The 15,130-nt window shown below is 37.2% G+C and overlaps 1 protein-coding gene across 3 annotated transcripts in view; it reads right to left on the reverse strand.

Moving 5' to 3' along the window:
• Window positions 1-15,130, reverse strand: part of ANO5 (anoctamin 5) — a 76,115-nt gene that overhangs the window by 18,914 nt on the left and 42,071 nt on the right. For all 3 annotated transcript variants that reach the window (XM_063289566.1, XM_063289565.1, XM_063289564.1), the window contains 6 exons: window positions 5,932-6,000; window positions 4,107-4,391; window positions 2,559-2,672; window positions 1,383-1,498; window positions 540-674; window positions 127-232 (listed from right to left, as the gene is read on the reverse strand). In XM_063289566.1, coding sequence (XP_063145636.1) covers window positions 127-232; window positions 540-674; window positions 1,383-1,498; window positions 2,559-2,672; window positions 4,107-4,391; window positions 5,932-6,000 — 825 coding nt within the window. The remainder of the gene's footprint in view (window positions 1-126; window positions 233-539; window positions 675-1,382; window positions 1,499-2,558; window positions 2,673-4,106; window positions 4,392-5,931; window positions 6,001-15,130) is intronic.

Below are 15,130 nucleotides of genomic sequence, written 5' to 3' on the forward strand. Positions count from 1 at the left end.
GGGGACTCTGGGCGGTTTACAACAATCGATTAAAACCATAACCATAAATACAGAGAGTAAAATACAGTAATAAATAATATAAATAGAGGTAAAAATAAAGAATCCAATGCAGTAATTGTTACAAACCTGCGAAGACTCACAAGTAGAATTCAGCCTCCAGTAATCACATTTTCGATCACATAAGGGACACATTATAATTTCTCCACCAATACTGGGATTACATATTTCTTTGCTAAAGAGGATGAACAAAGATGTGGTATATTTAATAAAACAGATTTAAGGGATAATAGTGGTTGTGTGCAATCAGAGTTAACCTCTGTCTTTCAGTAGATAGTAAGAAACTATATCCTAGTTATAATTATGGCATAGGTTACAGTTCTGCAACCGGATCATAGATTTATGCTGAAATATATGCAAAACAGCTCATAGGATTAGGCCAGAATCCTTATCTAAAATCATACATTTTTTAAAAAGATGAAAGCAAGAAACAGAGACTACATCCTTAACTTAGCTAATTATGCTCTGTCAATTATACTTACCTGCTCATATTTTCATTCATTGTGAACAAACCATACAGAAAACAAATGAAGCCAACAAGAGCTGCAAAGAACAGCATCTCAGTATAAAAACCCAACCAGGCAAAATAGATTCCAATCTTCTCTCCATAATATTTCCTGCAGGAAATTAATCCAATAGAAACAAAGGCAAAGCTAAAAATAGCAATAAAGGGCAAAATGTGGATATAATGCTCTAAGACATACCCCAAAAGAATTTACTGTAAAATAATCCTCAGTTTATTCATTGCTGAATATTCTGGTGCTGGACCAGACTGAAATACCTTGAATTATGATCAACCCAGGTATCCTAATTATTTTACTATATATTTTCTTGGTCTTTTATACCAGGACTCTGCATGCTTCAAAATGTTTTGAAAAGTTGGGCAAACACAGCAACTCTTTGCTATCTATGAAAGTAGCCCAACTTTTTTTTTCAGACTTCCACATGAGCAAGAAAAAATATGGAAGTGCTTTAAGGAATCAACTCTGTATCAGTGTTTCTCAACCTTGGCCACTTTAAGATGTATGGACTTAAACTCCCAGAATTCTTCAGCCAGCATGATGCAGCTCTATATTACTCTTAAAGCAGCTGCATTTTTTTTCCCAGACTTGTGTGGAAGCTGGGAAAGAGATGGACAGAAAGGTGCTGTGCTCATATATGGTCCAAAGAATGCCTTCCAAGTAATTTTTGAAGCATGCACTGCCTTATTTTACATTATATTCCATTTATAAAGGAATCATTTAGAAAAAGAAATACAGGCATATAATATAATGTATTTCTAAAAGGGCCCATCTTCCATTAATATACCAGGGACAATCATTTACCTGATAAGATCCAAGGGCTGTTCCTTGTAAAACCTAGGAAACCTGGCCCATTCCCGATATAAGGTATATCTTTCATTTTCACACTTTGGATCATTTGACTTTTTCCAGTACTGACACTGAATCAGTGAGAAAAAATAAAGAAAAGAAGGAACAAAATAGATCAGTAAATAGCAACGTATTTTCTCCAACAATACTAGTGTAATATAGAAAATAAATGTATGGATGTTTCTATGTTTAATATATTTACAGAGACATCTGCACACCCCTAGAGTATTTATTTATTGCATTTATAAGGTTGCCCAACACAGACAATGTGACTCAGAAAGAGAGACAAACAAATAGAAAGAAAAAGAGAGAAGAGAAGAGAGCATACAACAGAGAGATATAAAGGGGGATATACAGTATAGTTTTTTATATCTCTTTTGGTTTTAACATTAGTTGATCACCAGGAGGCAGCAAACAACTGGTTTCATCCTTACTTTGACTCATCAGGTACCTCCAGCCATAACTTCTCTGCTGGTAATTGAATTACCAATAGAGAAAGCAAGCTACACATTTCTATAAGAATATAAAGTTGGGGCGAGTGGCAATATTCAGCTACTCATAGCATGAGAAATGGTTTGTGTATTTGTTATTTTATATGAAATTCGGAGATACTTTATTCAACTTTTACCTTAAACACAGAGTTAAGTGATTCTGAATAAACTATGTAGACAATGATTCCTTTTCAGCTTCTCTGGGAGAATATTAGAATTAATAAGACTGTTCTCCAATGTAGTTATATACTTTGGCTGTACATATAGTTAAAAAGAAAATGCAAAGCTCTCCAGTGAAGTGTTTAGTGCTTGCCACCTGAGGGCACTATAGCACTAAACTCTAATCCTGTTCCTGTCATTATTTCATTGTACAACCATAAGCCGATACTGTTTTTTTCCCTCCTCCTGATTTCACTTTTCCTGAGGTATTTACACTTGTTGTTTTAGAATAGCTACATCCCTTCACACATCTTTGATATAAGCAGTTTCCATAATAATAGTCACAATTACAAAGAACAATAGATACCTGCCTATTAGAAGGCAAAGGCAAATGTATCCAAATATCATTTACAAACAGAGAAAGAAAGATTCCCTTCAGAAAACAGGAAAATACTAGAAACTGAATGACTAAAATACTTACGTCATGAAGAGGGTAAGCAGCAGTGTAGCTGCCATTATTTAGGAGTCTTTTGATACCAAACTTTTTCTTTCCTTCTTCTGTTCCATATGGGCACCTTGTTAAAATATAAAAAACCTAAAAGAGAGGGGGAAACAATCTCCATATTTAAAATTATCGCTTCACCAAAATATGCAAATACAAAACTTTTTGCTTCTTCACACTCCACTCCCTCCCCACAATCCAATTAAAGCTATTTTATTTTAAATAATTAATGTAAGTTTGGGGCATTTGAACTGATGTTCTGTCATGGTTTTCATTCCAGCTTATTAATGATGATAACATGCTTAAGAGATACATCTGGTACATCAACAGGATGCTGGTGTAACTGCGATACAGATTTTGGTTGTCAATCAAAGATACTTCAGATGGGCTAAAAGTCTTGGATATTATGTGATATCCTGGGATGCTTAAATCTGCCATGTTAACTTTAATTGGTTACTCATACTAATTATTTGATTTAAATTTGCGGCCCTTTCTAAATTCTACTTGAGGTTCACAGAAGAAGCAAGTTTTTCCCAAGATAAACATTTATTTATTTATTATTCAAATTCAATTACCACCCATCTCCCCCAAGAGAAGGACTCTGGGCGGTTTACAATAAAATCATACTCCAAACATAAACATTAAAATCTCATAAAACCAGCCACATCACAATTATTATAAAATGCAATAAATAAATATAAAATCCAAGATATTGGACTGCGGGTGATAAATGTTATTGCTCTTGCTGATTCATTCTTCCAGTTAGGAATCTAGACAACTGCATAGCCTCACATCCTTATGTTTTTCCAATATCTAACCGTTTGAAGAAGTAGAAAAACAATGTGAGTCTCCTATTATGGATATATTTGTTTGATCCTGTGAATTTGTGTGTCTGTTAGGGCCCTGCACACCTTCAAAGAGCTGGTTTGTTTGGTGATGCATCCTCCTTCGAAGCTGCTTGGAAAAGCAATGCTCCTCTATATTTCTAAAGGGCCAAGCTACTTGCTCTTCCATTCCAATAATGAGAAAAGACATAAAACGCCTCAGTGAAATAAACGGTTGATATTGGCAAAGAGCACCATTTTTGTAAAAAAAATGCCTCAAATTCTGGCTACGTAAACACATCTAGAAGCTATGGCAGTGTTTTGGCAACACAGAAAGCCAGGCATTGCTTGACCCTGCTGAATTCTCCCATATATGGGCCTTGTGCAAATGCTGAGCCATCCCTTGTACTGTAATTCAGGATGGTCACGTCATATAAATAGAAAGGAAAGGCCTTTTCTGGCTAGAAAAACCAAGGGAAAGAAAACATGCTGTTTTAAGCTTGTGGGTTTTTTTCTCAAACTATTCTGTATGACCAGGAAAGAAAAAAAAAACCAAACCACAAGTCAGCAACAGATACAGCATTAGGGACAATTTGATAGCAGTCCCTACATACATGTTGTGCTAGGTAGCATGTTCCCATCTAAGCCACAAGCCTGGCTCCTTGTATTGCACGATCACTGAATTGGTAAAAGAAGTACTCACTATTCTGTTTCTGACAGATGGAGAGAAAAACGTATTCTCGTCATCAATGAGGTACAGTTCCTGTCTTTCTTTGCTAAATGATGCTGTAAAATAGTCAGGTTCCGGGTGCATCACAATCTCAGGTAGCCTAAATGGCCAGAATATGCAGTCCAGTGGGTTCTCTACAGGACAGGGGATATCATTCTCCTTGATGGGTACTTTGATGTTCAGCACTTCAGCATATGTGATCAGAATTTCCCAGGGAGCGTGAATCTTCACAAAATAAGTTTTGCCATTCTCAGACTCCTGCAAACGAAATTATAAAGGGTTGGTTGTAAACAAAGCAATTTGCCCTCCAAAGGTATGGTGATGGCTACAAAGTCTAAGAAATTGGGCATCTACTCTTTTCATCCCTATCTGTGTGTAATAGGGAAGGACAAAGTCCTCTGAACATTTCCAGTGTTCACAAGGCTCTACTTTTATCCCAGCATGCACTGATCTTGCTGTTCTTCTGGGGTGATTTATCCCATTCATTCATAATTGGAAGAGGTTTGCAGTATTTGAGAAAAGTTCAAAATGAACTATCCCTGGAACAGCCAGGCTGAAAATCATGGTGGGGGGGAGGGATCTAGAACATTCTGGGACTGGAACATAGAATTTTGCAGACAATTAATGCTTAAGACCTGCTGTGGCTTCTATGTGTATGACATAAAATATACATACAAGACTATTTGAATAAAAGTGGCCTTCTAACATGCATTGTATGATCTATCCCTAGGATTGCCATTCACTTCATTGTACTTTGGTAGTACCCCTTTTAGAACCTAAAAGGGGTACTAAAAAGTCACACTTAAATCCTGCTGAAATCACTAGGATTTAAATTAGTTATCACTAATTCCATTAGAATTATGGAAAATGCAAGGATATTAGATGAGAATTCTATATTCTGTCTTCATACTTGTAAAGATGAATGTAAAGGGTCCTAATTTTTAGCTATCCTGAGGAGTGTTGGCTAAGCTCATAGGAAATATTTTTTTCATGTGGATGAAATTTGAAATTATTTCCTTTTGATTGCATCCACAATCTGAACATAAGTTCAAAGCCAATTATTTGAGGGCCACTGGGGGGGGGAAATAACTTTTACATGGCATCTTAAAATATCAAGAATTGAGAACATTAAATAAGAGCAAATTAACTAATAGCTAATATTAGGGGGTGGGGAGAGCAAGTAACATGTTAGATTATTCTCAATTATCAACTCTCCAACCTTCAAAACAAAAGCCAGAAAACACCGAAAAACGCCAGCTTTTCAAATGCAGCAGTGTTCAACGTTGCTCTTCTTTCACAAAAACCTTCTCTGAGCATTCATGGTCAAATCTTTTCTGTCCATGCAGTTGCTGGTTATTTTTTAGTTCTTCCTATTTCTTTGAGATTTTAGCAATATCATCTGATGGTAACTGGGCAGAATTTCACCCAGTAACAAATACCTATGATCAGGCTTTCCTACAATGGAATAATCTGTTATCCATGACAGACATAAACATATAGTACAGAATGGTACAGTCTCCCATTATCAGAAAAGCACAGAATATTATATGCAATATCTGATAAAGCTGTAAAAGGTACAGATCAATGCCCTTATGGTCAACGATTGCTTCAGGGAGAAATCTGTCAGCATTACTTTCTGATTATCATCTATTACCTACAATGATGTTAATACGACAAACAAGACAAACATGGTGCTCAGGAGGCAAAGATCACATTGCCTAGCTGTTCCTAGTAATTCTCACTGCCCCCATATTTTTAATCATTTATTTTAATCAGTAACAACCCAGTGTTTCCTTACTTTCTTATCTTCAGTTTCTAGCTCCAGACCTGCCTTTACTAGATTGTTTTCAAACATTCTCCTTCGTTCCTGAAGAAAAGGAAACAGTTACTTTTTATTCAACCAACATGAGTATTTAATATGTATCAATTTCTATACATAGTTATTTTGCATCATCTTTGTGAATTATGAGTTACCCTTTTCCAGATCAAAACCTGTAGGAACCCCTTACAAAATATGCCCTCCAAACTATAAAAATGAATAAAATATTAAAACACATTCTTGACTTTTGTGTTTTGCTAACAATAGGAAGGGATGGGAATTAGGTCCTTATGAATGGATTTATAAGCCATGAAAGGAAGAATACTTTTCTTTCTTCTTTGTTCCCTTAGTGAGTGTCTGGGTATGGCAGACCTTGGAGCCAGTACATTGCTGTGGGTGCTGCTGGACTGTAGATATCTTTTACAATGGTACACTATGTTTCTAATTGAGGGCTGCTGGTTTCATATTGTTTGAAGTGTGTGTGTGTGTGTGTGTGTGTGTGTGTGAGAGAGAGAGAGAGAGAGAGAGAGAGAAAGTGTGCGTGTGCGCATGCCTCCAACTCAGTTTTGACTCCTGGCGACTGCCTGGACAAGTCCCTGCAGTTTTCTTGGCAAGATTTTTGTAAGTGGTTTGCCACTGCCTCCTTCCTAGGGCTGAGAGAAATTGACAGGCCCAAGCTCACCCAGCTGGCTTTGTGACTAAGGTGGGACTAGAATTCACGGTCTCCCAGTTTCTAGCCTGGTGTCTTAACCAGTACACCAAATTGGCTCTCTTGTTCAAATTGAGTCAGGTTTTTCAAATCATCTTGAATTTGCTTTGCCCCTATTTTCTTTGGTGCTGTTCATTGGACCTTCCACTGTGTGGACCACTTTCTCCTCAGTAATCTGTAAGGAAGGTGAAGTTCTGCCAATCTGCACTTCCAAACCAAGATGAACAATACTAAATATATCTTTATTATGTTCTCTTCATTCTCCTAAGGCAGCTTCTGCAGACATGCTAGCTTATAACTCTTCAACTCTACCTATCCAACATGGCCAAGCAACCTGGTAATGGCCAAGAGTATTATTCCAATAACTATGATGGATACCAGTTTGGAGGTGGCTTCTCTAGGATACCTCAGTTTCCAGTAAGAATCCTAAATGTAGCATTTCTTTACAAATCTGTTTGGGAAGTCATTTGTGTACCTCACGATGAATTTCTGGTTTAAAAGTCCATAAATCCAGATGTCATACCCTCTAAAAGTTTTTCTCTTTCCCTATATGCCTTGCATTTGTAAAGTATACCTGAGAATTAGACTCTAAAATTCAAACATAAATTTATGTGCCTATAATTTATGTTTTATACAGACTCAACCATTCACTACCAACATAAAGCATATTTCTTCTCAGACTTTGTTGATTACTGCTGAGTTCACTTTTTTTTCCTTCCTTAGAGACTTGGTACCAATTGAAGTGAATATTTGTAGCTCAGGGTTGAACTGTGGAGTCCTTGGTGCTCTCTGAGCCTAGTTGTTTTCTTGCAGAAGTTTCATTGCCAGGCTAGGCAACATCTTCAGTGCAAGATGGATTCTTGGAGACTTGGATTCTTTGATTTGTGTGGCTTTTATTCATTTGCATGTGTGTCCAGATGCATATATACAGTGTTTGCCCCACACATGCACTATTTCTCTCTCTTTATATAAAACAAAGCAATAAACACATTAAAAAATCCAAAAGTATAAAGTAGGACTATAAAGTTTCTCAGAGAGGAACAAAGCAGGATTATGTTACACCCTCTTCAGTGCAGAGCAGGTGAAGGTCCCCCTCCCTGCAATTCCAATCCAAATACAATGTGCAACAGAGCACTCATGAAATTGTGATGTCAAGTAAATCTTTGTAAGCATCTATCCAGAATGATTGGATGTTTACCTTCTTTTGTGTAGACCCACTCCAACTTTTCTTGACAACTGAAAGCAGCTACCTAGTAAAGCAGACACAACTCTGCTTTACTGGTAGTAAAAAGCAGCTAAGACTTGTTTAAAGGTGAAAGCAGCTAGGACTTGTTTAAAAAGACGTAATCACACACTGCTTACAAACCAAGAGTGGCATCTAGAATTTTTGGCCCTCTCTACCTCCTAGAGTGCTAATAACAAAGCAAGCTCTAGTTGCATTGACTCCCTGTGGAGTCAAAGTACCTGCTCATTCCTAGTCCAAAGACAAAGTACGGCAAAAGTAGATGTAGTGCTGTGATATGGTACAAATATTTATTGGTGCTTATCTGCAATTCAACAGATATCTCCTTTTATAGGCATGCCCATCCCAACTTCATCCTCAAGGTAATAGTTAACAGTGATTTATAAACACCATTAAAATAAAACAAGTTTTAAGTTCAGTGGTTAAAGCTCTGGTGAAAATGTTATTAATTTACTTTAAACTAAAATAAGTTTATGTTATCTAAATAAACTACATCTGCTGTCAGGGAGCAATGCTATTTGTTGCTTACATCACAAAAAGAAGTACAAAGGTAACATCATTATAACTATAATTTCAAGGTTTCTTACACACTGATTTTCTTTGGATGAACCTCAAACATCTTCCACTCCTTGATTATTTAAACATTCTGCACTGTGACTTACAACTTCCATTGTCAATTAAATTAAAGCTGTCCTATTTCCTTATACAATGGCACAGTCTGGACTGCAGATAAGCGACCATTTCATTGAGCAGCAGTACAGCAGATGATCAAGCAAGTGAGCTAGATTTTGTTGTTTAGCTGCTTCTATTTGTGATCAAATGGACCAGGACTGCCAGTAGTAGCTTCTCTGAATTCCTGTAAGCTCCTGCTTAGGAAATCAGTGATAGTATCTAACCGTCTTAGGTATTTGCCAGCCCCTTTTTCTATTGATTTTGTTTTTTCCACGCATCAGGTTTTCTCCAAAGGGTCTTGCTTCCACATTATGTGTCCAAAATATTTAATTATTCATGCTCCAAATGAGTTCTGTTTTTACTTCAGTATTGAATTATTTGTTCTTGCTATCCTTGCTGGGGAAGGTGACGACTGGGGAAGGCAATGGCAAACCACCCCGCTCTAGTCTGCCAAGAAAACGTTGCAAAAGTGGCGTCCCCCCCCAAAGGGTCAGACATGACTCGGTGCTGGCACAGGGGACCTTTCACCTTCATCCAAAGTACTCTTCAGCACCAGAATCCAATCATCTTTGTTTAGCCTTTCTGTTGCCAGCTTTCACAGCCATGTGTTATAACTGAGAAGATGGTGGCTCTGACAGTACTTGCCTTCCCTGGCAATTGAATGTTTCTTCACTTTAATAGTTTGTCCAGATTTGTCAGTCTTTCTCTTAAAAAGCAGGTGTCTTCTTATTTAATAGTTATAGTCACTATTCTTGTGGGGTCTTCACCTATTTGCACCAGATTGGTATTTGTAGTTGGCATACTGTATATTTAGGATTTTTTAAATAATGATTGGCTTTGGCACTCTCAACATTCTTCTAGCTTCCAGTTACTAAAGTAAGATAGATATCTATAATGATATCGCTAGCATACCTGGACTACAATTTTAATTCCAGCTTCCATCTCTAGCCCTGCATTTCTGCATATAAATTAAATAGACAGGGTGGCAAAATATCACTCTCACAATTTTGGTTCTTTAATAATAATTTATTAAAGATTTACAAAAACTAATACAAACTTAAAAAAAGAAAAGAATAAAAAGAAAAAAAGAGAAAAAGAAAAAAAGAAAAAATAGAAAAGAAAAAATCAAGAATAAAGAAAATATATAAAGAAGTTACTTCCCCCTTATTCACAAATACAAACAATTTTAATAACTTATCACCTTCTTTTAAAATATAACAAATGATCTCTTCTTCCCATATCCCATCTCTTTTCTATAAAGAAATCCTTAAAGCCTCATCATACAGTCCTGATGTCAGCAAAAGCCCATTAAGGATTATCAGAGATAACATCATACCTATTTTAACCTTGATCAAATAAACCAACTTTATATTCCTTCCTTTTACTTCTAACAATCTTGATCTTTAGACCCTTCAAATAATGTCCTAGAACTTTTCATTTTTTCTTTGTCCCTTCTCACAAAATTCTTCAAAGCTTTAACATGCCTCTTTTGTAAATCCAATATAGGAAAATTTCCTGTTTGTTATTTCTATATCCCTTTTAATTATTAAGGCATCAGCTGATTTCTTTTGTATGTCCAGTATAACATCTTTTTCCATGTCATTCTTGTAGCCTGTCATTTTTAAATCCAGTTTTAAATCAGTCTCAATCTTGTCAGGCAATACTTGTTCCTCTTCCATAACATCTTTTAGACACAGCCCATCGATAGAGGCAGACTTCTGGGTCCATTGTTCAGAAATATCTTTCAATATATCCAACATTAAAATATTTTGCTTCATTCTGTATTAGTAAGTCAAGTTTGAGTGTTCTTCTCCTTTAATTATAAACTTCAGTTCCTTCTAGTTACCTCTAGTGTCCAATTTTTAAAGTCTTATTACTTTTTTAAAAAATTCAAAACAAAAGTATTTTCCCACAGGAAGGATTCTTTATAATTAATTCCAAAGTCGTATTTCAAATCCATCTGGACCCTTAGTCTGTTTGTAACTTTGTAAACAAACTTTGTAAAATCAAAGTTTTAATCACCCTTTTATGTTTATTCCAGAAAAAAAATTAAGTCCTTAAACTTTTATTTAAAACCTTTTTTTGCTAAGGATTGAAGAAACTCATTGGTGCTGTAAAACTTGTTGATCCAAAGGTTTGTAATAGCTGAAAAACAGTTAACAAGAAATTTCTGAAAGTGATTAGAAAAGTAAGTATGCGAACCCGGTGTCCTTTTGAGGTGCCGACTATGGTTTGAACAAGACGGCTATTCCCTCATCCCCCAGCGCTCTAAACCTGCTGGAGAACTGTCTTGTAGTCTCCTCATGAGGAGCAACTGTTTGGAGCACTTGTGGGCAAACTCAAGTCCTCTGCTTGTCTGGAGAGGAATTATGAAGAGTCGGTCTACTCGCAGGCTCTTCATTCCAGTCTTCAGTTTACCATTTCTTCTCCAGAAGTCCTCCTTCCACAATTTTGAACCAATTCATTTCTCCATCTTCCATTTTAACTGTCGCTTCCTGGTCAGCATACCAATTATTTGATATGCAGATAAGGTGGGTCCAGTGCATTCTAGTTTTTAAGGGCTGTCCATAACTAGTTGTGATCTACCTGGCCAAAAACTTAGTATAATCTTTAAAACAAAAAGAAATGTCTTGCTTCTTTTCCCCCCATTATCCATCAGATGTTATTGAGGTTACCTTGAGTGCCTCTGCCTCTTCTGAAGCTTCTATCTCTGATAATCTTCATTCCATGTACTGTTGAAATCTGGATTGCAGAAATTTGAGTATTATCTCACTAGCATGAGAGATAAGCACAACTTCTTGGCAGTTAAGCACTCTTTAGCACTGCCTTTTTTGTTGTGGGGGGGGGGCAGCGGTGTTGGAATGCAGATTATTTCCAGTCCTCTGGCCTTTGCTATGTTTTCTATACTTGCTTACAAATTGCCAAGGGTACTTTAATAGCACAATCTTACAAGATTTTAAACAGTTCATTGGTATTTCATTAATTCCTGCAGTTTTATTATTAGTAATATTTTCTATGGTCCATTTAACTTCACTTTCCAGAATGTCAGGCACTAGCTCAGTGACTGGAGACGGTCACCAGATGACCTTGAAGAAACCAGACAGAGACAATGGTTGGAAAAACAAGCCCAGGAAACAGAGAAAGCCTGAGAAATAATGCTCAGACTGACTCCTCCCTAATTCACAAGAGTATAAGAGGGAGGGAGGGGAAAACATATGGTGACTTTCAAGAGTCTGTTACTATAGCTTATAGCAATAAAAGATAGTTCCAGTCAGACTTGTGGAGTCTGTTTCCTGACCTGGCCTACCTTGAAGGGCTGACAGTAATCCTATTTTCATTCAGTGATTCATTCATTCAGTGATTTGGAGGTCTTTTTAATGTCTTTCTTCCACACCATCCCTTCTATCTTCCTTATTAGTTTTTCTCCCCTTGTCTTTGATAAACCCATCTTTGCATAAAGGTTTCCCTTATTTCTCTAATTTCACTTGTCCTTCCCATTCAATTATTGTCATCTATCTATCTATCTGTCCATCAATCAATCATTTCCTGGTTGCTTCTCGCTCTTCTCTGAAATTTGGCATTTGGTCAGGTAAATTTTCTTCTGTTGCTCTTGCCTTTTATTTTCTTCCTTGCAATTTTCAGTGTTATCACCAGGCAGCCATTTCACTCTGTTTAGCATATTCTGAATGGCTTTACTTTTAATGATATCACAAATTTTAGTCCAGAGTTCTTCAGACACTCTTTATCAAATCCAGTCCATTACCTGTTGTTTATTTTTACCACATACTCATATGGAATATTACTGAGATTTCACCTTGTTGATGTTTGTTTTCCTTAATTTACGTTGGAATTTTACAAGAAGTTGTTCATGTTCTGAGCCACAATCAGCACCAGTCTCTTTTTATTGATTGAACAGACTTCTTCCAACTTTGCTTCCAAAATATATAGTCAGATGATTTCATTGTTGCCCAAATGCTAGAGGAATCAATACAATCTATAAGATTCTTGGAAAGAGACCAGGACTTCAAGTTTCTAATGGATTCCAAAGGGATGAGGATAGCTGTATTAAACTACTGCAGCCAAGAAGAGAAACAAATCAACAGCAAAAAGCATCATGGCACCTTAAAAATTTATTATCACATAATCATAATCATCATAATAAATAATTAATAATTAATAAGATGATGAGGCTGAAGATGTGTTCCAAGATATTATTCCACAGCTTTGTATCTCTTCTGAACCACTGTTTTGTATCAGGCTTCATTTGGACTTTGGAGTTCTGGGGGAAAATAAGACTTCATATTGCAAACCCCAAAACTGGTCATCTCATTATGGCAGGGTTTCTCAACCAGGGTTTCATGGAATCCTAGGGTTCCACGAGAGGTCACTAGGGGTTCCCTGGGAGATCACGATTTATTTAAGAATTTCAAATTCAGGCAACTTCACATTAAAGAGCTAAGTTTTATTCTTTGTTTTCAGTTTAAGAACACTGTAAATGCATATATACAGGCCTACACATGAAACAAATATAATCATTTTGTAACTTCCAGCCTATATTTGGGTCTGAATGTGCAGGGGTTCCCAGTGGCCTGAAAAATATTTCAAGGGTTCCTTCAGGGTCAAAAAGTTGAGAAAGGCTGTATTATGCAGCTGAAAAAGCCCCAAGGTCATGATTCAATGAACATTGGAGGGGGGGGGGAGATAAAATTCACTAAGCTTGGGGAAACACAATTGAATCCAGATACAACCAGAGTTCAGGTTCAATGTGCTTTCAACAGCAGCAGCATGATGTGTTTACGTGTTGCATACAAAGAGATCAGAATCAAGAGTGTTGGCAAGAGAGCTTCCCTCCTATACAAAGAGCACCTGGGGGTCATCACTTTGGCAGGGCCCCGTGTGCTGTGGCTCCAGTTCATACCCAGGTCCAATTTAACACATGTGCAATATGTTAAATAGGTGACAGTGTATAATAAAATGTAGATAAGCCTTAGACAACTGGGAGTAGAACTTTTCCTTCCAGGACAGATGTTAAGCTCAATTGAGAAGTTAAGAAGACTTGGTATAGCCATTAGGCATATGCAAAGCAGTTCCGAAGCATTTCAGGTGCAGCTATCAAAGATAATCTCTTTTGCAGTTGAAGCAAAGCATCAGAGGCAATGCAATCTGCCTTATAAAACTAGTGGCCACCTACTGCTGTTATATACAGTTATATGCTCACCTTATATGTATTTGTGCATTACACAGATGCTTCCAAAATCGCACACCTGACCCCCACTCACTATTTAACTTAAACAGTGCCAACAGAAAATAACACTTTATAACTCTGAATGGATCTGGATTTTGAAAGCTTGCAAAATTTATTTCTAGTTCTCAAAAGACTTTCTTCTTTCCTTTTTATGTTTTTCTTTTTTCCTGGGAGAGAAGAAGGGCTAAGCATACTAAAATAAAAGGACGCCTTCATTCAATTTTTGTTGTTTATTCGTTTAGTCGCTTCTGACTCTTCGTGACTTCATGGACCAGCCCACGCCAGAGCTTCCTGTCAGTCGTCAACACCCCCAGCTCCCCCAGGGACGAGTCCCGTCACCTCTAGAATGTCATCCATCCACCTTGCCCTTGGTCGGCCCCTCTTCCTTTTGCCCTCCACTCTCCCTAGCATCAGCATCTTACCCAGGGTGTCCTGTCTTCTCATTATGTGGCCAAAGTATTTCAGTTTTGCCTTTAATATCGTTCCCTCAAGTGAGCAGCTTCATTCAGTAGTTGTCTTGAAATCCAGCCCTTGTTAAGAATGGTTATGTCAAATTGCACACATAGACTTGTTCTAACTTCAGAAAAAGTTAGCACAGAGAACCAAGTAGATGTACCTAAGAAAGAGCCAGCAAGCTCTTCAGGTGTCAAATCCTGGGTAAGTCACTAAAGGACATTATCTAGTTTCTCCAAATCCAACAGGCTTTTTGAAAAGTACCTAAGCTCCTGACTTTTCCCTACAAATTTTGTTACTCTTACATATTCAGCACAAAACATTTTAGCAGAGGTTTTTCAGAACAATTTAAGTGCTCCATTAGCATAATATGAATGCAAAACAAAGCAAGCACACAGACTTCTAAAATATGCAGCCATCATATGTTTCCCAAGGAATGCTTCTACTCTTAGTCTACAAAACTTTGCCAAGTTCTTGTGCTGCAGAAATACAGTACAGTACAGAACAAAAGTACATTGGAAGAGATTTTATGGTACAGAAATTCCATTATTTCTCACCAATGATGTATTTAAATAGATAAATTCTGAGCTGCCGATCGGAAGGTCGGCGGTTCGAAACCGCGTGGCGGGGTGAGCTCCCGCTGTTAATCCCAGCTCCTGCTCACCTAGCAGTTCGAAAATGTCCTAACTACCAGGAAACACACTGAGACAATGACTTGGTCTCTAATATTTATTACTAGTACTTAACAAGAATCCTAACAAACTGAGAAAGCGTGGGAAAACCCAGACATATAACCCCCAAGGGTTAAGGCGGTCCCGATCTGTGTCTCTTTGAATGGCTGAACAGTTCCTCAGTG

This window comes from Candoia aspera, chromosome 1 (assembly GCF_035149785.1).
Source record: "Candoia aspera isolate rCanAsp1 chromosome 1, rCanAsp1.hap2, whole genome shotgun sequence".
NCBI classification, from domain to species: Eukaryota; Metazoa; Chordata; class Lepidosauria; order Squamata; family Boidae; genus Candoia; species Candoia aspera.